Source organism: Physella acuta, unplaced genomic scaffold, assembly GCF_028476545.2.
Source record: "Physella acuta isolate Inbredline_101_S28 unplaced genomic scaffold, ASM2847654v3 ptg001914l, whole genome shotgun sequence".
Classification (NCBI taxonomy): Eukaryota; Metazoa; Mollusca; class Gastropoda; family Physidae; genus Physella; species Physella acuta.
Window position 1 is genome coordinate 45,884 of NW_026733419.1, and position 24,653 is coordinate 70,536.

General features: G+C 33.5%; 2 protein-coding genes across 3 annotated transcripts; one reads left to right on the forward strand and one right to left on the reverse strand.

The window, feature by feature from the left end:
• Positions 1-4,963: 4,963 nt before the first annotated feature.
• LOC131931200 (glyoxalase domain-containing protein 5-like) lies at positions 4,964-15,571 on the reverse strand. 2 transcript variants are annotated; one of them, XM_059287908.1, is made up of 4 exons: positions 15,463-15,571; positions 6,859-7,014; positions 6,507-6,662; positions 4,964-5,886 (listed from the first exon to the last, which is right to left on the reverse strand). In XM_059287908.1, exons 1-4 carry the CDS (start codon positions 15,469-15,471, stop codon positions 5,749-5,751), a joined length of 459 nt encoding a protein of 152 aa, XP_059143891.1. In that variant the 5' UTR covers positions 15,472-15,571; the 3' UTR covers positions 4,964-5,748. The 2 variants fall into 2 exon arrangements, with proteins under 2 accessions (XP_059143891.1, XP_059143890.1); XM_059287907.1 differs by lacking the exon at positions 15,463-15,571 and adding an exon at positions 8,599-8,856.
• On the forward strand, positions 9,126-24,162 carry LOC131931201 (protein SMIM7 homolog). Its single transcript, XM_059287909.1, has 5 exons — positions 9,126-9,586; positions 19,587-19,628; positions 20,756-20,805; positions 21,661-21,751; positions 22,801-24,162. The coding sequence occupies exons 1-5, from the start codon at positions 9,561-9,563 to the stop codon at positions 22,814-22,816; spliced, it is 225 nt and encodes a 74-aa protein (XP_059143892.1). The 5' UTR covers positions 9,126-9,560; the 3' UTR covers positions 22,817-24,162.
• Positions 24,163-24,653: the final 491 nt, after the last annotated feature.

Here is a 24,653-nt window from a genome sequence, read left to right on the forward strand (position 1 = left end):
GGATTCTATTTTTATAACTATTGTATTTGTATCACATGAATGGATTCTGTTTACGTTTCACACACCCTTGTCTCAGGAAAAAAAATTACCATGTACATTTTAAAATTATTTTTTTGCCTTAATTAAATGAAGCTGAGAGAATAAAAAACATATTCTTCAGTGAATGAATAGACATAATATTTTATGTAAAATATATTATCATGTTTTTTAAAGAACAGAATATGTGCATAAATATTTTCTATGTAATGGTCATAATAATGTATATTTATAGGTAGGTAGATAAATATAAATAACATAAGTTTCAAGTTAGATATCAAAGATAAGTTAATAAATATGATAACAATATTTTCAATCATCATACTATTTTTGAAATCATTGTTTAATGGTAAAAAAAAAATATTCTTTATTTTATTTGACTTAAGTTTCTTTTGATTTTATGAAATATATCCCATTAATGCTATATATCCCAATTTTAATTATATAATCTTAATCTAATCTTGCCACTCAAATTAAAAACCCATTAACATTTGTTTGTTCAATAGACTTATTTTTTTGTTAACCTAATTCTAGTAATTTATTCATGAATTGTTTGTGACCAAATACATTAATCTTTTTTTTAGACAAGAAATTTAAAGTTAAATGTAATTCCAGTCTATACTCTGATATCAGACACATTACAAGTTAATGCATTTATTTATTCATTGTAATTATACTAGTACTAAATGCACAATATTATTTTCTTTTATTTTTTGTTTATATTTTGTGTCTATTTCAATTGCTTAATTCAGTTTTTGTATGAATGTCTTGAAAGTCTTACATTTGTTGTATAAATGTTTTAGTGTTGTTGCAGCTTTTTTTTAAAATGACCAATAATTATTTTTTTTTTACAAACTTGTGATACTAATAAATAAAAATCTCAAACATATATGTCAAGTCTTAAATTTGATGTTATTGAATATTTTTAAAAATGTATCCTCTGACACAAGTATTACACAGTTCCAATAATAAATAATCTATACAGTAGAATTAATACAATTGTCTTGATTTCGTAATGCTATTTGCCCACAAGAAAATCTTGTATAAAGATATGTGCATAATCTGTCAAACAACATGCTGCTAATCAGTAGATGCTAAGCATAATAAACAGACACATTGAAACCTTATGGCAAAAGAAAAGGACATTTTTTTGAATGAACTGAGGGGTCGGTGTGGTCGAGTCGGAAAGCTCATGGTTGTTAAACTGAAAAGTCCTGAGTTAGAATCCTCAGATGAGGCTCATTAGCTGGGGACAGCCACTCTTCTAAAAGAGACAACTCCTTGTAGTTTGTACTTGGTTGGACAAAGGCTATGGACGCTAATCCAAAAAGAAAAGCAGGCTAAAATCTGAGTAGATTGGGCATGACCAGTTGACAAGTCACATTGAGATTTTGTTTTAACTGGTGTTAGGGTTAGAATTAAAACAAGTGCAAGCATCACAGTGCTAGCACAAAAATAACTCATCCATCCTGTCATATTTAACAATTCCAACAAGCTACTCTCCTATTGTTTAAATGCATACATATTTTATCCAGGTTTCACCAGCTTTTGTTAGTCTTGAATAAATAATATTTAGCAAATGCAGGGAAAATATAACACAATTACCCTCTTTAAGTAAAAGAATTGTTAGCTAAAATGTGTTTTAAAAAATTATAATTAACCAAAACTTTTACTAAAGAGAGTTTTTTTTTTTTTTTTATTTGTGTTGCATTTAAAAGTTTTAAAACCAATTAGTGCCAAATTTATAATTTCAGTTAATTTTAATCAAGCTTATATTTATACCCTATGGCTAAAACAGTTGCTTTTAAACCAGATTAGTAACTCTAAACAACAATTATCTGCCCCTTAGTAGAGTCTGTTGTCTCAGGTATAAAAAAACAGAGCAAGTATTCACTACTAATTAATCTTGTTATCTACCCTTGTGTTGAAAATTAATTTAATTACGTTAAAAGTATTAATGTGTTGTATTGGGAAACAAATGTATAAGTAAAACTCAGAGTAGTCATTGCTTTAGAAGTAGGATGGGACAGTGTGGACTAAGCAGTAGAGTTCTAGGCTGCTAACCTGAAAGTCTTGAGTTTGAATCTGGGTCCAAGTCAGTAGAACAGGGGTCTCCAAACTACGGCCCGCGGGCCAGATGCGGCCCGTGAAGTCCTCTCATCCGGCCCGCGGAGATCTTTTTGTCCAAGGAAAAATCGTTTGTTGGTGATGACTGAGGAACTTTGACCAGAAAAATCAAAGACATGCCTGGAAGAAACTGGCCCCCAAAGTGAAATTTGATAGTTAATACGGCCCTCGGACTGAAAAGTTTGGAGACCCCTGCAGTAGAACATCCCTGAGTCCTCTCAGCTCTGATGGGTACATAATTCATGTCAGGTAAAGTAAAGGCAACTGAGCATAGTGATGACCACACCTTTCCTTCAATGCTGAGGTCAAGAAACATATGAACTCTACTTCATCTGCCCAATTGATCGCTAGGTCTAAAGAGGATTCTTTAGTTACTTTTTTTAAAAAGATTTGCCACAATCAGGCATTGTTAACTAAATAAAAGAACTACTAAACTATGTAGCAGCTGCACAATGAACATCTGTAAACTGCTACGGCATTTTTCCTCTTTTTTTATTAAGATCAGGTACCAATTAAAGCTGAGTTTTACAGAAGACAGTGAAAAAGGACCAATCAGCAGTATTTGAACTCTAAGCTTTGGGCTTTGAAATCATGTGCTCTACTACTCCACCACCAAGATTCTTACATTAACACAGAAGGCTTATAGCTCATCTGAGCTTAGTAACTATGAATACTCAAACAGTACTTGAACTTTAAGCTATGAGCTTTGAAATCATGTGCTCTACTACTCAGCCACTTGGATTCTTACATTAACACAGAAGACACATAGCTCATCTAAGCTCAGTAACTATGAATACTCAAACAGTACTTGAACTCTAAGCTATGAGCTTTGAAATCATGTGCGCTACTACTCCACCACCAGGATTCTTACATTAACACAGAAGACACATAGCTCATCTGAGCTTAGTAACTATGAATATTCAAACAGTACTTGAACTCTAAGCTACGAGCTTTGAAATCATGTGCTATACTACTCAGCCACTTGGATTCTTACATTAACACAGAAGGCACATAGCTCATCTGAGATCAGTAACTAGGAATATTCCACAGGATGTACACCAGGTCTGTTTTCCTCTAACTTATTACTAGAATGATCTATGACTAATCTAGAATAATCAACTAAATGCTTATTACTAGAATAATCTACTACTAATCTAGAATATTCTACTTATTACTAGGATAATCATGACAATTTGGTTCCAGCAAGACATGAACTCAAGTCTCCCTGTTATTCCAAGGTGTGTTTCTGACAATCTGAAGCAATATGTGATACTCACGTTTCCATGATCAAAGCCATTTGGTTGCATCTGTATGTGGACGTGCACTGTTACGGGTCAGTTGTAGGTTAGATTAGAATAGGCTCGAATAGTCCAGAACATACGGGAGAGGTGTGTGTGAGTTAATTTAACCCCGGGGTGTTTAAGTATTGTTATCCCAAGGTCGAGTGAGAGTATAAAAGCAGGAGTGAACAATTGTAAGGGGCTTTCAGTTAGTAGCAGCTAGGGACGAGGGCTGCTGTGTAATGTGTAAAGATAAGAACAAAAAAAATATTGAACATTTGCTCGGATCGTTTTCTGTATTGAACAAAACCCAGACGTACACTCATCCTGAATAGTGATTTAGTATCTTTGAACCATATAATACTACCAAAAATTTTATATTTATCTGGATGTCATAACTTCTAAAAAAATGAATTCTGAAGTATAAAATGTATATAATTTTATAGAATACTTTATACTTTAAATATTTATACCTATGAAGTGTAAGGCAAGCAAATCACAAAAGAAAATAAAGCAGCAGAAAGGAACAATAACAACCTTTTTTTTCCCACGTTTTCTTTAACTTGCTTTCTCTGTTTGTCTTTCCAATCAAATCTTGCGATCGAAATTTCTGGCACTTCCCAGTTAGCTAGCGCGCTGAAATTTTCAGGGAAGCTTTCTTTTGGATGACCATTGAATATTCAATTGTTATTATTACTAAATTGATCAATGGAAACATTTTATTGAGCATTTTAGACCGCTATATAATCTATATATATAATTCTCCTCTGCTAGCCATTAGAAAAAAAACCAGCGACGCGTACCTCGCGCGCAGTGAAGCGAACGATCACATGTCGCCACAGGCTTAGGGGCAGAGAATTTAGCTTGAACCGAGTTTAAACTTACAGGAGGTAGGCCAGTTTGGGGGAGACGATATGGTCGAGTGGTTGGGCACACGATTGCTATCCCACTCGACACGGGTTCAAATCTATGTGTTCTAGTCAGTAACGTATTCAAACAACGAGTTTTTTACGAGTTGTCTTTTTACGAGTTGTCTTTTTACGAGTTGTCTTTTTACGAGTTGTCTTCGTTTACCCAAAAAAAGTGAAAAGATAAAATCGATAGCAAGATTTTAATGCAAACAAACAGACAAAGACTAAAAAGTAGAAAATAATAATCATTAAAAAAGTTTTAAAAAACCCACGTTTTCTGATTGAACTAAAAAGTAGAAAATAAATGCTATAGGCCCTACATCACAATAATGCAAGCGATCACTCTACTATAAGCGAGCAAAAACGTGGGGCGCCGTGATTTTCTTACAGTTTCTAATACTGTTGACTCTCTACAAGCTCCCTAATAAAAGTCAATAGTATTATCTAATCAATAGTAATATAACTTTTACTTCGGCGCCCCACGTTTTTGATCGCTTATAGTAGAGTGATCGCTTGCATTATTGTGATGTAGGGCCTATAGCATTTATTTTCTACTTTTTAGTTCAATCAGAAAACGTGGGTTTTTTAAAACTTTTTTAATGATTATTATTGGTAAATAAGTTTAATAAAAAAAATTATTGTTTGAGTTACTTCCCTTCCTCTAAAATCAACAATTCATGTCTAAAAAAATATCTTAAGTTAATTCAATATCTGCTTATCGCCCTAAATATGATAGGTAAAAAATATAAACAAATGTATCTACTTTAATATATAAAATTACAATTAACAATTTAAAAAATGCAAGTTTTGACAAGTTTAATAAATATAAATAATGCAAAAATTGGTAATGTATGAAACAAAACATATAAAAATTAAAACCTGTTACAGAAAAACCTGTCATAAATATAAATTTAATCATAAAAACCTCTCACTTATTTAACATAAATTTAATCATAAATTAACCAAATTCAAAAATTGATAATGTATGAAACAAAGCTGGTAAAAAAAACCTTCCAGATCAATGCTGTTATAGAAAATACCCTTAAAGATTGAGCTTCACACATGTACAGAGTAATATTTCGAAAAACAAAAATGTCTGCTTATGTAGTTTTTCTTCTTTGAAATATTTTTGATCATTAATATGTACAGTACAAAATTGTATAAATATTTGCGGAGCCTCTCTATCAATAAGTTTAATTAAACTTTGTTGATTTTGAATGCTCAGTGAAGAAAAATATACAAAAATACAACCAGTCCCAGAAAAATAAATTTTGATGTAAAGAATTGTAAGATCGTTATATATTTGTAAAGATTCTCTTTCAATTACAAAATATTTTTTTAATATAATCACAAAATTAAAGTGCTCAAAATTAGTTACACATTTTTTTATACAATTAAAGGCGATTAACTCTATTTGTATAATTAGAAATCTCTATGAGGTTACCGTCAGGATCCCTTACGTAAATGGATCGTATGCTGCCTACTGCACCTGTTCTCTCTACTGGACCTTCAACAATACATATATCACATACCTGCAATATAATCAAAAGACACAATAAGTATTTCATTAAATGTTTTATTATTAAGTAGTTTTTAAAAAGGTTAAAAAAGTCAGAGAGGTGAGATATGTATTGACTCAAAGCATTTTCAAAATCAATAATCCCATCTTGTTTAAAAAAAAAAGTTTTCTCATATATTGGGAAATTTTTCACAGCAGTCTCTGATAATGAACAAAAATAGAATTTCATTTTCAAAAGGTTTAGTTTTATTGAAAACTGTTCACAAATATTTCTTGCTATTGCCAATACATTGCCACAACCTATTTCCTCTACTGAGACCTAACTCTAACACATCTTTAACACTTTGGGGCTTGTTCATTATCAAGCACTGGTAAATCAATCTGTGCTAATTACAGTGATTTCTAACACTAAGTGGACTAAGGATGCCAGGACTCATTTTTATATGTTTTTTTATTGGCACTAACTACAATGATTTATAAAACATTTTTTTAACAAATGACTTTACCTGTACAGTTTACCATAGCTTAGTGGATTAGCTGTAATAAGTTTGAAAAAAATACTTTCCAAATCTGATAAACAAGTATTTATATGTCATACATGACCCAGCATAAAGTAATTAATTAACCAATTACCTTTAAGTGTCCCATGACGTCATCTAGAGAGCTTTGAGTAAGGAAGCACAGATCAGCTGACCCTGGTGTTGGGACAGTGGCCTTAGGTTCAAATTCTTTTCCCAACTCATGCAAATTAATTTTCTGTTCTCCAAAATTAAGCGCTTTGCGACCACCCTGAAAAGTATATATTTAGTCATTCTAGTATTCTTTGGAGTGTAGGTTTCAGCTGTAAACCTAGGCAAATGTCCACAATATTAAAAAAATGTGTTCGACATAAAAATGTTTTAAAGTAAATTTAATTAAATGTTGGGTTAGTCCATCACCTGATATAAATAATGTATTTGATATTAAAAAAAACTGATAAAAATACCCTGAATGTTGTGGCTTCCATCCCCAAAACACGAGTGTAGAAGTCGACTGTTTTATCCAAGTCTTTTACAGTCAAAACTAGGTGATCAAGGCTTGAGATTTGGAATGGTCGACCAGAGGCAGAACAAGATGGCTGAATAGAAGCATTTGTGATTTGCTGGAACAAAAAAAAATCTTTGATAATATCACACCTAAGCTGGTATGAAACTATAACATAAATTTAATAAAACTACAGTTAGTACAATGTAAAACTTTTGAAATATGTGTATTGTAGCAAATTAGTTTTTTTTTAAAATTATTTAAAAATTAAATGAGCACTTCTGAATCCGACATTGTAGCCAAGCAATGTGAAACGCAAAATGCTTAACTTAAATAGCCTCCCTACAATCCTAAATAATCTTCTGGCAAACACAATTTCTGCCCAAAGAAAAAAATAGCAGCAACTCTATTTGGCAGCTCAGCGAGTAAACTTCAGACCAAGTAAGCCTAACTGAAACATGTGGCCTCTTTCAAGTAAACAAACTATGCACACAGTTCTGGTAATCCAGACATTTTGAAAAAGACTGCAACAAATTGTTGGTTTCCATACCTGCTGTTACACTAAATTATTCAATATGAGGCTGCATAATCTATTACGCAAATACATTTTATCCGTTTCCATTTAATTAAAACAGGACAAAATTATTAATGGGGAAAAAAAGGAAAAAAAAATTGCATGAAAGTGATGCATTATAATAATAGGGAAATGCAAGACATGTTTTCACTACACAAGCAATACATAAAAACTAATTGTTATTTTCAATGTTTATCTTATAGACATGGAAAAACCAACTCTCCCAGTATCTATGTTTTTCAGAACAAGCATTTCTGGCACAAGATTCCATTTAGTTGTAAAAATAAATATTTTAACCACTCCCCCCCCCCCCCGAAGAAAAGGTCAATAGGACTTTCACCATTTGGGCAGGGTGGTGTAAATAATTGGCAGGAAGGAGACTCCTGTTATGACTAAAAAAATATCCACCCCCGTAACAGCAAGTTGAGTGGAGTTTCCATGGTCTGTAGTACTCTCAACAATCACAACCATCAACGCAAGCTACAGTCACATCTCATTTTATGCTAGTGCTTGGCCATTTTGACTTTAGCGTCAAAAACAGCTATATTTGTTGCCGTTAGTCAAAAACTGTACTTTTATGTTAGCCAATAGGATCATAAAGTATTGTGTTAATTTAATTTTCTACTAGATATATACAGCTTTTAGGTGTTAAGATAATGGCTAGAAACAATTGTTATGACACATCATCCGCCCCTGCCAGGAAATAAAACATTTTGTCAATTAACTTTCACTTTAAACATTTTTTAAAACTACGCCCATTAAATAAACTGGCCAATTTCAAGCAGCATTAGTGTTAGTTATAGTTAGGCTGATAAGTCTTTCAGAAAAAAACCTACTCACTACTTAAGTTTAGAAAAAAATTAATCAAAATAAGGTTAAAATTTAAAAGAAAGTTAACAAAGTAATTTTTTTTCATACTCATTATTTAGAGCCCTCTTTAGTTAGATAACAAGCCTAATTAATATTATATTTAGTAATGTAGGCCTATAGCCAGGCTACATACAATATTTTATATTTAGATCTACTAGATCTAGGTAAAATAATAAAAATAAATAATAAATAGGCCTACTGAAATTAATTATTAGGCCTAAATTTAACAAATTAATTTAAATTTACTGTAAATTTTACCAAGAATTCTCTTTTCAGTGCTAGTGAAGCTGCTGCTGCTATTCGTAGCCGTAACATACTGGAGGTTAAATAAATCTTTTATACTGCGTGAATGAGTGATGATGCTCAGGATACTAAGTTAAATAGGTAAACACTAATCTGCAGGGTCGTTGAGGAAACTAACTGTTGACAATAGATCAAGTGACTTCCCTATCAGCTGCAGCTAACAATCTTTCTCAAGCCTAGCTCAGTAGCTGGATTATGTTTACTGAACAAAAAGGGGAGACCACTCTTCTTTACATTTACAATCAACGGGATTTCCCACTCCTACATTAGACATAAGAAATAGATCTAAATCTAAATCACCAGAACAAGTTTTAAAATATTAATTAGACTTACTCCTTTCAAATGTTGTATACACATAAATAGTAGGCTTGATTTATATATGTATTATACATATTCCCCAAAGCTTATATTATTTATTTAAACGATTTTTAAAAAATAAAATTAAAATAACTTATTTCATCCATACATACAAATTCGTGTTTTCATTTGAAAGTACGTATTAACCGATCACATCTCTGAAGTAACAAGTAAACAACAAAAGATTTTATCCTCCTGTGTAGTTCTAGTTGCTACGTTGGCATACAAATCTAATTTATTGTTATTAAATAACTGATTAGCTATACTACACTGTTTTAGCCCTTAAAAACTCAATACAATAGTTTTTAGATCCCAAGAGTAACAGTAAACTGTAAAAACAATATTAAAAAGGTGCCCCCTTTCATTCGACATTTCCACCCCATCTTTTTTGATCATCATTGAGAGTTTGAGACCTCAGACACTCTCACTCTCAACTTGAGACAACTTGTCAACATTCAACATACATTGGATCGGCATTCTCACTTCTGCACCACTAAAAAGGTTGTGAAGACTGCAAAGTTTGAATTAGACAGTTAAGAGAAAACCAGCTTCACTTTAAAATGATATCTGACTTAATCTTATTTGGGTAAGTACTAAGTAAGTAGCCTATTTTAATTTTAGGTAGATCTAGCCCTGTCTCACTTACTTAAGCCTAGCTCATTAAATTTTTAATCTCTTTACTTAAGAGATAAGATCATAAGACATAGTGCATAGCTTTATTAGAGCGACAGGGCCAAGAATACTACTTTATTATATACAAGCTGTCGGGTGAACTACATTTTGCGGGGAAATTTTTATACCAGTGTCCGATAATAGAATCTTCTTTAAAAAAGGGGTGTTAGGTTACTGGTAGTTAACTAAATACACACATTGCTGCCTAATGTCAATGCTAACCCTGTCCCTAACCCTAACCCCAACCCTATTCCTACCATACGCCTAACCCTAATTTCTAACCATAAAATTAGTCGAGATTACAATACTACTATCAACCCAAGACACCTATTTTATGGAAGTCATTTATAAGACATCGGTATCTAAAATCATCCCATTTTGCTTTGACATACAAGCAAAATTTGATGTATGAGTAACTTGATTAACAGGTTTAACAGTTCATAGAAATGAAACATCCTGAAAAAGTTCAAACTGATTGTGCATTAGAGCTGTTTAATGACATTTACCTAACTCATATCTGAAAAAATTCTGAAAGGGAGAAAAAAACTAACCTCCTCAGACGGGTTTATTTTAATGGCCCATGTGGAAAAGTGAAGAAAGAGTAGTGAGAAAAGCAGAGAAGTTCGAAGAGAAAAGCAGTGATGAATAAATTAAGCAAATGTAGGCCTAACTAAACATTATATAGTAACATAGTAAACTCCTTCGCTTATCTCCTCCACCCTACACTGGGTCGACACATCCAACAGCATCTTATGTAAGCTAATTTTGCTAATTTTCAGGGTAAATACACTTTGTAGAACTAGTTTATTTCTTATTTATTATTATGAAACAATTTTTTTTTTAAACTAAAAACGCATAAAAAACAACTGGGGTGGTATTTTGGGGGCTGGAAGAGATTAATGGCATTTTAAATATTATTAGGGATTTTGGTAAAAAAACACTAATCATCATATAAAAATAAAAATTACATATTCTTGTAGAGCTCAACTATATGAAAACAAAACAAAAAAGATTTTCTGTCTAGCTCAAATAGTTTTTTTTTTGCGAATTTTTTTGTGAGGGGTGGAATCCCCTTGCTTTTGCATTGGCCAATTGTGACAAGTCATGGGATACCTGAATAAATTGAGCATAGTTATTTTACTTGCAGTTGTATTTTTTTCATATTTGCAGAGTTTAACTAGAATGATATATAGAACTTGTAAATGCTGTTGAAATGAATAAAAATAATACAGAACTTATATTTTTGTGTTGGCTTCCTCCCATAACCCCAAAAAACTGTATGCTGCGCAAATATGAAAATGTTTCTAAAGCCATATTTTATATAAATACAGCAAATGAAAGAACTACAAAGTTAGAAATCTAAAGTAAATGACTTGAACACTATTATGTGCATATAATTGCCTCATTATTTTGGGCAGGTGAAGTAGAGTCCATCTTTAAGCCATTTTGTTATAAAACTGCTGCGCAAATATGAAAATGTTTCTAAAGAATGAAAGAACTCCATAGTCAGAAATCTAAAGTAAATGACTTGAACACTGTAATGTGTCTATAACTGCCTTGTTATTTTGGGCAGGTGAAGTAGAGTCCATATAAAAGCCATTTTGTAATAAGTGAAATGAAGTTATCAGATCAATGTTTTTTATGTGTGAATTGTGTATGGATTCTGATTTTCAGCATATAACTATATCTAAGGCCTCTAAGGGTAAGTAGAACTTGAATACTTAAAATTACAGTTAGCACAATGCTAGTGTTAGCAACAGACAGGTAACCTAGATCTAGGTCTGACTCTTGTCAGTCTAGTCTGACAAAATTGGATTTTAGGAAAAACATATTCTGCAAAACTAGAACTAGAGCTGAAAAATTAAAGATGGCTATGTATATATATTTTGAAATAAAAAATTAGGAGATTTGTTTGCACATTCCATAAGAATGCTGTTGTTAGTTGATCAAACTTAAGGCCGGAAGATCGGGATGAAAAAATATAACAATGGTGGCAACGCGACCTACATACAGTGACCACCTCTAAACAAGTATATCTAATGTCAGAGTCAAAATATCCAAAAACAAATATCATTTCCACATATATAAGATATGTCTGCTCAGTAATCTTCACTCATCTAGAATAACCTTTTAAAAAATCGTGATTCCAACGTATTTGAAACTAGCCTTCATACAGGGGGAAGACCAAAGCAGAGACAGCGTGCTATCAGATCGCTAAGCCATCAAAACAATGGGAAAACCATTCTACTTTTCATTTAACATTAGGAAATGACCTTTTAAACTTAATTAATTACCATAAATTAAAAACTTATTAGTATGCAAAACCAAATCTCCCGGTATCAGAAAGTAATGGGCGATTTCGGGTCATGTTTTTACCGCGATCTCGGCCGATACCGACAACCCTAATATTATCAGTAAAGAAAATTGCATTGAGATATGAGCAATGACATAAGAACAATGTTGTGGCATGAATTAAAATCTTATTTCAAAGTCCCACCTGTAATTATTTTATTTATAGCCTATAAAAACTTATTTAATGGCCTATGGTTTTGGAAATTGTAAAAGCTAATTTGATTTTTATAAATCAAATAAGTGAGCATCCTTATTTGCTTATTCTATGCTTGAAAATATACATGACTAAATATATATATCTAATATATAAAGCTCAGTTCTGTAACGTGTGGCAAAAAAGTTTGTCGTTGACAGTTCTATGGATTTAAGTGTTAGATTTTTTATCGTGCTCACAGTCTAAATGTACGAGTCAAAAAATTTCCATTGAAAGTCTTTAAAAACAATGTTCATTCTATTTACTTAGAAGAATAATTTTCAATAATGAACGCGACATAAAATTTTTTAAAAGTGTATCGACGTTTATAAAATTTCTAAAATTGTGTCGGAAATGTATTGACTGCACAGTTACTTCCCTTTAATAAAAAAAATTCTTAAGAAGAAAGAATTTACATTTTATTACTTTGTTTTTGGTGTTAAGAAAAAAAAATAATTACATAATTAGCGGGGATTGATTAAGTGCAATGTCGTTAGGTATTTTTAACACTGCCTTTTATTTATTCTATACACTGAACATACTGTTCAATATTTTTTTTTTAAATCAATAACATTTAATAAGCCAGGTCCTACAAATCCTATATGTTAATTTCTTTCCATTTACGGATAAGCTTATAGTATTATCATTTTTGTTCACTAAATTGAAACAGGCGCGTCCGCCGGCGCCCTTGCACGGTTCGATTTGGCACCCTGGGCTATCATGTGAGCGCTATGCTGCATAGTTTTGTTTTTAACAGTGCGATAGACTATGGGTAAGAAAGGTTACTATAGTCTTTAAGTGAATCAAATCCGGGCGTCCTCCGGCACCCCGACAGGGTGCTATTTGGCGCCCCGGGCCTTCCGGTGTACGCTATGGTATATACGTTCGCGTGAGTTCAAAAGACTATGAATAAGTTATGTACTATAGTCGTTTACTAAGTTCAATCAGGCGGTGACGTCATGGTGCGTCCTCTGGCGCCCAGACAGGGTGCTATTTGGGGTCCCGGGCCTCCCGTGTTCGGTTTCGCACCTACGTTCATTAAAGTGAGTGCAAAAGACTATGAATAAGTTGGGGTACTATAGTCGTTTATTAAGCTGAAACAGGCGATTCCGCCCCGGGCTAGACTCTGAGCACTGTGCGTTTATGTTCGCGTTAGTGTTTTCTTTGTGTTTAGGTTGGGTTTGCGTTAGTGGTTGCGTTTTGATTTGGTTCGTTTTTGTTCTTTCTTTTTTCGTTTTCGTTTGTGTTTTATCTTCTTTGCGTTTGTGTTTGTATTTGTGTTTGTGGTTGGTTTTGCGTTTGTATTTGGTTTGTTTTCGTTTGTTTTTTCGTTTGTGTTTTTTTCTTTGGGTTTGTGGTTGGTTTTGCATTTGGATTTGGTTTGTTTTCGTTTGCTTTTTCGTTTGTTTTTTTTCTTTGTGTTCGTATTGGTGTTTGTGGTTGTGGTTGGGTTAGTTGTTAGGTTTTTGTTTTCGTTTGTATTTGTAATTGTGTTAGCTTTATGTTTGCGTTTTGTTTTGGTTTGGGTTTGGGTGTGCAATGCCGGGTTTATGATGATTACTAAACACACAGGTAATGGTCTTTAACAGAAAGGTTTTTCACAGAAGCCAGAGCAGGGCCTGGCCGGGACGGCTAGTATGTATATATAAGTTAACAAAACTGTAAAAATGCAAAAATTAAGGCCGCCAGCTGATTAAGAGCCTGGATTAATTCAGTTTTAAAAATCTGAGTAAACCAGCCAAAAGTTGTGAAAAAGTGATACTCCACAAATCTGGTGTGCTAGTCAATAAAATATGGTAGCTGGCAGTGATTTCTAACTCCAAAAGCTTGATGATTTTTATGGTTTGCTGTGTTTTATCACTATAGTTTTTTTTTTTTTGCATTTGTATTGTGTTATTTATTTTGAATCAAATGATTTTTTTATTTTTTAAAACTATTTCATTATTTTGTATTCATTTAATTAAAAATGTAAAGGATCAGATGATTTTTAATGTGCTTAGTACAGAAATATGTATATACATAATAAATACGTAGGAAATGTACATACATAATAAAGATTGGAAATATGAAATGATCAGTCTGAAAATATAATTTTACCATTATTGTTTTAGGGGGACAAACTATTACTATTAGAAAGGGTTATCAATTTTTTTTAATTTTATGAATATGTTAGTTATATATAATAGGGAAAAGGCACCATCATTATTGATCTGGCTATTCAGCTTTGAAAAGGTAAATACTTCCACAAAAATTATTTACACACTAATTTACACACCATTCTTATCTACACATTTTCAGTATTTACACACTAGTCTTCTCTACACATTTTCACTATTTACACACTAGTCTTGCCTACACATTTTAATTATTTACACACCAGTTTTATATATTCTTTTATTATCCTTTATATTTTAAGCTGTATGAGATTTTACTGTGAGGTTGTATAAGCATTTTAATAAGTATGTCTGTATTTTTCCAAGAAAAATAATTTTTTTATTGTAAGCTGATATGTGAAAGAAGGCTTTTTTAATTGTTTTATTTTTTTATTAGCTCATCATAAAAAACTGTTTATTTTAAAAGATAATAATTTTGTCTCAAGCATGAATCTAGGTGAAAAATTGTAATTCTTCTTTTTTTACAGTTATCTCCCCTGCTCTGTCAAAGGTGGTTACTTTCATTACCATTCTACCATTGGGTGAAGAGACTCACCCTCTCCCTATGTTTTAAAAATTATTATTTTACTGTGTTATATGGACATATTAAAAGCTTTATTGCTTTCATGTGTATGGTGGGCAGGGGGGGGGAGGGCACAGAAGTTGTTTAATTAGGTGTCAAAATTAAACAGTTGTATTCAACATCATTATATAAGAATAATTTGTTATAATTTGAACTAATAATTATACGGCCACAGTATTGCATGTTATTCTATTTTTGTTGTTTTTATGTGTAGTTTAAATTTTCTGTTCATCATACAACTGACTGTAAATAGTTGATCGCAAATAATACTTTTATTCTGTTATTATAATTTTTATTTGTGCTTCAAGACAGTTAAACAGAAGTTTTTAGTTAAAATTTTAAAATGTAAAATAATTTCTAACCCTTTATGTTAGGTGTACAACATTCTAGGATATATAATCCTCTATTACTATCTGGAGATACTAAGATTTTAATTATTATCAGGGCCCACATATTATCCAACTATAAAAACAGACAGCAAGTAATTCAATAAGCCACCATTTCCCTACCTCTGCCATAGTGAAAGCTGATGCGTTACAAAATGTCTGGGTAATTGGTCCAACCCTGTGTCAGGAGGCACTTTTGATAAGGGGAAATTGTGTCAGGCCAGGGTATAAAAGGAGAGCCAAGGTACTAAAGGTCAATTGAGCTTTCATCAGTCTGATGTGTTTCATCTCACCGCGGTGGTGGTGGCATCACACATTCCTACCCTTTCTAGTTGAGACATCCTGGGTTCATTTTTTTTTTCTTCTCTAGTTTCATCAGAAGAGTTTTTGTAGCTGGGGTTACGCAGATGTTGAAGCAATTTTAGTTTTTACTCTAAACTTTACCACAATAGTTGCAGCCGTTAGGTTTTTTTTTGTGTAGTTTCATTAAAAAACAGGTATTAATGTTACTGATATAGTAGTCCTAGTTTGACTGATTCAACAAATTTTTTTATCTGAACTATACTTGTCCCCTTTACACATTTTCACTGTTTACATTTCCAGTTTTATGAACTCATTATCTTTTTTACTCATTTTTACCATTTACACACCATCATTACCTACACACTTTCACTTACTTCACACCATTCTTAACTACACAATTTCCCTATTTACACACCATTCATATCTTCACATTTTCACTATTTACACACCATGCTTAACTACACATTTTCACTATTTATACACCATTCTTAACTACACAATTTCACTATTTACACACCATTCTTATCAACACATTTTTACTATTTACACACCATTCTTAACTACACATTTTCACTATTTACACACCATTCTTAACTACATAATTTCACTATTTACACACCATTCTTATGTACACATTTTCACTATTTACACACCATTCTTAACTACACAATTTCACTATTTACACACCATTCTTATCCACACATTTTCACTATTTACACACCATTCTTATCTACACATTTTTACTATTTACACATCATTCTTCTCTACACATTATCACTATTTAAACACTATTCTACACTTGTCTCCACATTTGAATTATTTACACAGCTGCCTTCTCTACACATATTCACTTATTACCAGTCTTCTATACAACTCATCCTCCCCTACACAATATTTCTCGATATATTACTCACTACAAAACCCATTATTATCTGCCCTACATTTCCCATACATCAGTTACGGCCCTTTGTTTATACCCTCAACCAACCCCTAGTTGAATTCCCATTGATTTTTTTTTATATATATACAGTTTGCGTTATCTGCGTAAAATACATCATTTTGTTGTAGATCTCCTGATACAACTAGCAGACAGACTGGAACTCACTTGTTCCAGCACCACCGGCTGATCTATATGAATCAATAACTCTACAAGCATGCATCAAACATTCATAAGTGGAGAGTAAATGTCAGACATGTCCTGGCTGTGGCAGGCGCCTCACGCTAATGACGCCGGTGCCAGGAGGGCTTGTTGCCAGTGTCAGCCACGATGGGGGAGTTTGTTTCATTCAGGATGTGACATTCGTAGTCCATGATGTGACATTCATAGTCCATGATGTGACATTCATAGTCCATGATGTGACATTCATAGTCTATGATGTGACATTCCAGTCCATGATGTGACATTCCAGTCCATGATGTGACATTCATAGTCCATGATGTGACATTCATAGTCCATGATGTGACATTCATAGTCCATGATGTGACATTCCAGTCCATGATGTGACATTCCAGTCCATGATGTGACACTCCAGTCCATGATGTGGCATTCATAGTCCATGATGTGACATTCATAGTCCATGATGGGACATTCCAGTCCATGATGTGACATTCATAGTCCATGATGGGACATTCATAGTCCATGATGGGACATTCCAGTCCATGATGTGACATTTGTAGTCCATGATGTGACATTCCAGTCCATGATGTGACATTCCAGTCCATGATGTGACATTCATAGTCCATGATGTGACATTCATACTCCATGATGTGACATTCCAGTCCATGATGTGACATTCATAGTCCATGATGTGACATTCCAGTCCATGATGTGACATTCCAGTCCATGATGTGACATTCCAGTCCATGATGTGACATTCCAGTCCATGATGTGACATTCATAGTCCATGATGTGACATTCCAGTCCATGATGTGACATTCATAGTCCATGATGTGACATTCCAGTCCATGATGTGACATTCATAGTCCATGATGTGACATTCCAGTCCATAATGTGACATTCATAGTCCATGATGTGACATTCATAGTCCATGATGTGACATTCCAGTCCATGATGTGACATTCCAGTCTATGATGTGACATTCCAGTCCATGATGTGACATTCCAGTCCATGATGTGACATTCCAGTCCATGATGTGACATTCCAGTCCATGATGTGACATTCCAGTCCATGATGTGACATTCATAGTCCATGATGTGACATTCATAGTCTATGATGTGACATTCCAGTCTATGATGTGACATTCCAGTCCATGACGTGACATTCATAGTCTATGATGTGACATTCCAGTCCATGATGTGACATTCCAGTCCATGATGTGACATTCCAGTCCATAATGTGACATTCATAGTCCATGATGTGACATTCATAGTCCATGATGTGACATTCCAGTCCATGATGTGACATTCCAGTCTATGATGTGACATTCCAGTCCATGATGTGACATTCCAGTCCATGATGTGACATTCCAGTCCATGATGTGACATTCCAGTCCATGATGTGACATTCATAGTCCATGATGTGACATTCATAGTCTATGATGTGACATTCATAGTCTATGATGTGACATTCCAGTCTATGATGTGACATTCCAGTCTATGATGTGACATTCCAGTCCATGATGTGACATTCATAGTCCATGATGATGCTCTGTGTGTAAGGGATCTTGTTTGTGGTGCAGTGAATGATGTTTGTATGGATGAGTTAATCTGTGTGGCACCACAAATGATGTTTCTCTGTGCATGAGATCCAACCCCCCCCCCCCCCCCCCCCCATGATGTGTCTGTGTATGGGATCTTTGGCACCATGAATCATGTTTGAATGAATGAGTTAATCTGTGTAGCATCACCTTTGATGTTTCATATTCTTTGAGATTCTCAATGACTCCCCCTACCATAAGTGTTTCCCAGTTTATAAGATCCATAGTGTGAACCACCCCCCACCCCACCTGCCCCTCCACCCCCCCCCCCCCCCCCCCACCAATGGTGGTTTCTCAGTGTTTATGAGAACATCTGTCACATGCATATTTCCACATGCATGAAAACTTCATATGATATGTCATATGTTATCTGTATGTATGAGGTCATCTGTATGACATTGTCCATGAAGTCTCTCATTCACAGCCAACATTAACATTGTCATTAAATTGATGGATGCGTGAATGGATCTCTTTTTAAATGAATCATTGTCTATCAGGTTAGCTAGATTGGACTTAGCTCTCTGAGATTAGATAGGCATGAACACATTGGACACAAAACACCTAGGTGCTCATATTATAGGATTATGCTGATGTAGGGAGGGATATTGCTTGACCCTCCTAGAATCACAAAACTGTTAATTAGTATTGACATTCCACTACAAGTCCTAAGGTTTGAGTTTGGATCTCGGTCCCTGAGTTCACTCAGCTCTGGTGGGTACCTGCATCACATTGGGCATAGTGCTTACCTCACCATTTCTCATACCCTGCGGTCAAGATAATATGAACTCTACTTCATCTGGCTTATGGCTTTTAATTAGTATTGAGAAAAACATAAACCCTCACAAACAGCCAATCAACTGCATAATTAATGAGGTCTAATGAAATATTAGATAATGAATATGTTTTGAATAACATAGCTAATTATTCCACAGGGTTTCCTGGTATTTGTTTTAAATCTTTAAAGACTTCCTTTGTAAAAAAACATGTTCCTGATGACTTACAGCAGCACTAGCTAGTGAACATTATTAAAAACTATAATTTTTTTAACTTGTTTAGTTTTGTTAATCTTTCAGAACTCTGCGGGACTAGCTAGTGAACATTATTAAAAACTATAATTTTTTTAACTTGTTTTGTTTTGTTAATCTTTCAGAACTCTGCGGGACTAGCTAGTGAACATTATTAAAAACTATAATTTTTTTAACTTGTTTTGTTTTGTTGATCTTACAGAACTCTGCTGGTGAATGCTGGGGCAGTGCTCAATTTTAAGTTGTAAGTCAAAGTTTAACAACTATACATGTAACAATTTTAAGTTGTAAGTCAAAGTTTAACAACTATACATGTAACAATTTTAAGTTGTAAGTCAAAGTTTAACATCTATACATGTATCAATTTTAAGTTGTAAGTTTAACATCTATACATGTATCAATTTTAAGTTGTAAGTCAAAGTTTAACAACTATACATGTAACAATGTTAAGTTGTAAGTCAAAGTTTAACACCTATACAGGATCAATTTTAAGTTGTCAATAGTTTAACATGTATACATGTATCAATTTTAAGTTGTAAGTCAAAGTTTAACATCTATACATGTAACAATTTTAAGTTGTAAGTCAAAGTTTAACATCTATACATGTATCAATTTTAAGTTGTCAATAGTTTAACATGTATACATGTATCAATTTTAAGTTGTAAGTCAAAGTTTAACATCTATACATGTATCAATTTTAAGTTGTAAGTCATAGTTTAACATCTATACATGTATCAATTTTAAGTTGTAAGTCAAAGTTTAACATCTATACATGTATCAATTTTAAGTTGTCAATAGTTTAACATCTATGTATTGCTGATGTAACTGTGAGTTATTTCATCTCACTAAAAAATCTTCACTTGTCTAGAATAGGCTTGGACTGTATGTGTTAGTGACATAATTGTGAAGTTATTTCTTTATCTTATTAAAACAGCTTAAGTTATCTAGACTAGACATGGACTGCCACCCATTGTGTCTGTCATGGTTTAAAGACAGAAACAATCAATTACATACTAATTGCGTTAGCTTATAGCTAGTGAGTTAACACTGGCACCTAAATGTGATCAATATTCTAGACGTGCACCGTGTCAACTTGAATCAATGCACTGTTGTGTTGCAGCTCTGGTGGTTGTGAAATATTGAGAGAGATTATTGCCCTTATATAGTCTTACATTTCTTGGCTACAAACTGTAGGTCTAGACGATTAACTTTCATGTACTTTATAGAGCATGACTAGTTCAGTCCTGAATACTGAAAGTGCTAATGATTGCTGGCAATGTATTATTATTAAAAGTTTAATTTTTGTTGTAGATAAAATAGTTAGATGTATTGATAGGTGAATTAATAATTCTAATGACTATTTCTGTTTAGGAAAAGGTCTAAAGATGAAGTTGCATTCATGGCCAGCACTGAGTCCACAGGTAATTAAACAATGGAAATCTTTAGGACTAGAAATATGGCTAGGAACAGCATGGCTGAGTGGTTAAGCACTTGATTACTAATGCAAAGGTTTGAGTTTAGTTCTGAAGTTTTGAGATAGTCTAATGTCACTGAGTCCACTCAGCCTGCATGGGTACCTGACATTAGTTAGGAAATGTGCTAGTCTTTAAGCATAGTACTGGCCACACAAACTCTTCATAGTCAGATATAATAGACGCAGGTGAACTCTACTTCATCTGTCATGTGGATAGTTACGGCTGAAAATGTACCATGAATTTTTTAAATTTTAGCCTGCTGAGTTTCTCTGTATACGAGATCTTCTGTGTGGCATGACATGTGACTCTGGAATTCATTTAACCCAGTTGAAAGTACATGTCACGTATTTTATTGTCTCTTACTAGTTTAAGGGGGATGGCATGGTCAAATGGTAGAGCTTATGACTGTTAACCCTAAAGTCTCAAGTATGAATCCCAGGCTCAAATCAGTATGAGTCTACCCAGCTCTGATGGGCACCTGATTTGCGTTAGGCTAATGGGCATAGTGCTGACTACACTATTACCTTGCATACCTTTAAAACAGATGAACTCTACTTCATTTGTCTCATATCTTGTTCATGAACAGGATAAGATGATGATGAACTAGTTTAAGAATTATTTTATTTCTTACTATCATAGAACCACTACATTTACACATAAAATTCCCTGACCAACTTAACCCCTTTCCTGATGAAATAACCCTGATAAACTTAACCCCCTTTCCTGATGAAGTAACCCTGATAAACTTAACCCCCTTTCCTGATGAAGTAATCGCTTAACCTTGTGACCCCAATGTTCCAGGGGACAAGGTCAGAGACTTCCTGCTGAGCCTCAGGCATCTTAGAATCTTCATAGCACTCTGGAACATCTTCATTATGTTTCTGATGTTGGTGTAAGTAAACATATCTACCGTTAAGATAAATGTTTTACAAAGTTGGTCAAAGTAATCATATCTACTGTTTAGATGAATGTTTTACAATGTTGGTCAAAGTAATCATATCTACTCTTTAGATGAATGTTTTACAATGTTGGTCAAAGTAATCATATCTACTTTTAGATGAATGTTTTACAACGTTGGTCAAAGTAATCATATCTACCAATTAGATAAATGTTTTACAACGTTGGTCAAAGTAATCATATCTACCAATTAGATAAATGTTTTACAATTTTGGTCAAAGTAATCATATCTACTGTTTAGATACATGTTTTACAGCATTGTTCAAAGTAATCATATCTACCGTTTAGATAAATGTTTTATTAAGCATGCTGTCATTGGTCTAAGTAAATATATCCATGGGTTTAGACAAATATTTTTATAAAGGGTGGTGCCATTACGATGGTTTGAATAACTTTTTCTGTTGAATAATTTAATGGCCGTTGTATTGACTTTTTCTATTGGATTGTGCACACGAATCTGATGGTTTTTTTTTAAATCACTGATTTTTTTAACATTTCATTTAGAATACAGTCATTAAGAAAAATGAGAGAAATTGTGTATAGATTTTAAACATTATCTTTTATGAACTTAAACTAGTGTGTTGCTTCATTTAACAAGAAACAATAATGTATTAAATATGGGTCTAGGACATTAAATCCCCCCCCCCAATTTAAAATCCTGACTGTAACTCGAACTCTATACCTATATATTACTTAATCCTAACTGTAAGAAAAAGACCAAAACCTAAGCATTCATCTAGCGCTAACCTTAACTCTAGCCCTAGCAATACTTTAATCAAGATATGAGGGGGAGGGGGGTAATGTCCTACTGGCCGGGGGGGGGAGGGGGGGTAGTAATTGACATAGGGGTAATTACTCAGGGGGGGGGTGGGGGGGTTAATGCCCAGTTCCGATTAAATATGAAGGAAGTAATTTGTTTTTTTTTCATTGGCTCTGTCGCTGCATACATTTTTTTATAAGTTTAAAACTGTTTTTATTCCTCAGGTTTTTCAGCCATTGATTGCCAAGAATTTAGTCCACCAGGTCATGACTTTCATTCCTAGTTACTTTGAGCATGGCCCCCATGCATCCACTCAACCAGTGTCTTACATATTCATGACATGGTATATGGGTAAACTCTGTGGGAGTTAGTAGACATCACATATTGTACATAAATCACACACTTGTAACTCTGCTAGATACTTACTTATCTTACTTATTGACCTATCATTGACCACTGATTGATCTATCATGGACCACTGACTTATCATTGATCATTGATTGACCTGTCATTTACCACTGATTGACCTATCATTGACCACTGATTGACCTATCATTGACCACTGCTCGACCTATCATTGACCACTGATTGACTTATCATTGGCCTATCATTGACCACTGATTGACTTATCATTGACCACTGATTGACCTATCATTGACCACTGACCTATCATTGACCACTGATTGACCTATCATTGACCACTGATTGACCTATCATTGACCACTGACCTATCATTGACCACTGATTGACCTATCATTGACCGCTGATTGACCTATTATTGATCACTGATTGATCTATCATTGACCACTGATTGATATATCATGGACCACTGATTGACCTATCATTGACTACTGATTGACCTGTCATTGACCACTGATTGATCTATCATTGACCACTGATTGACCTATCATTGACCACTGATTGACCTATCATTGATCTTTGATTGACCTATCATTGACCACTGATTGACCTATCATTGACCACTGACCTATCATTGACCACTGATTGACCTATCATTGACCACTGATTGACCTATCATTGACTACTGATTGACCTATCATTGATCACTGATTTAATTATCATTGATCAGTCATGGACCCATTACTGACCACTCATTAACAATTCATATATCAGTCATGAATCATCAGTGGCTAGTATGCATAAATCAATAAACAAAAATTGATACATCATTGAACAGTCATTGACCACGATGTGACCACTCATTGTCTGACTTCTTGTTCACCAACTATAGTTTAGTCAGTAGTCAAATTATTTACTGCTCAATAGTCAATCATTGACCACTCATTTATTCTCAACTAATCATTGATTATTCATTTGACTTTCTTTGATTCATAATGCATCTGCAATCATTGACCACACCTTGACTAATGTTTCATCATTTATTGACTTAACATTGACTAATCCTTGACCGTTCATGATGCTATTTTTATGTCTTGTACATAGGCCAGGGTTGAACTCATATCCCATGTTCTAATTTAAAATATCTCATGTTATAAATTTTAATTCTTTTATCATGTTTGAAATGTGTATGTTCTATGCAATAAAGTTGGGTAAAATCAAATTTCCATTGTCTAATTCATGTTATTAAAACTTCAGTTGAGCGTCTTTCATAATTGAAGTAGTTTTTTTTTAATCTTAAAAAGATTTATCTGCTTATGTTGACAGTTTCAAAATATTAAAAAGTAAAAAACTAAATCATGTATAAAAACCTTGATAATAATAACAAGCTTTATATATATGTACTACATAGAACAGTAGTCTAATAAAACTTGAAATAACCATCATGTTATATATAAAAAATAATAAGTTATTGAATTACTGCATTGACTGAGGTCATTTTCTGTAACAACGTGTGACCTCTATAAGTTCTTGACAGCTACCATATATGGAAATTCCTAATCAATAAGGGGCGGTAATTTCACTAACACCCTGTGGGTTTTTTTTGTGCCAATTAATTAACTATTTTGTTGCACTTGTGTGAGTTACTGGATGATAAACAATTGATCACCATCATATATGCTAGTTAGTTACGTCCCTTGATATTGGCAATGACTTC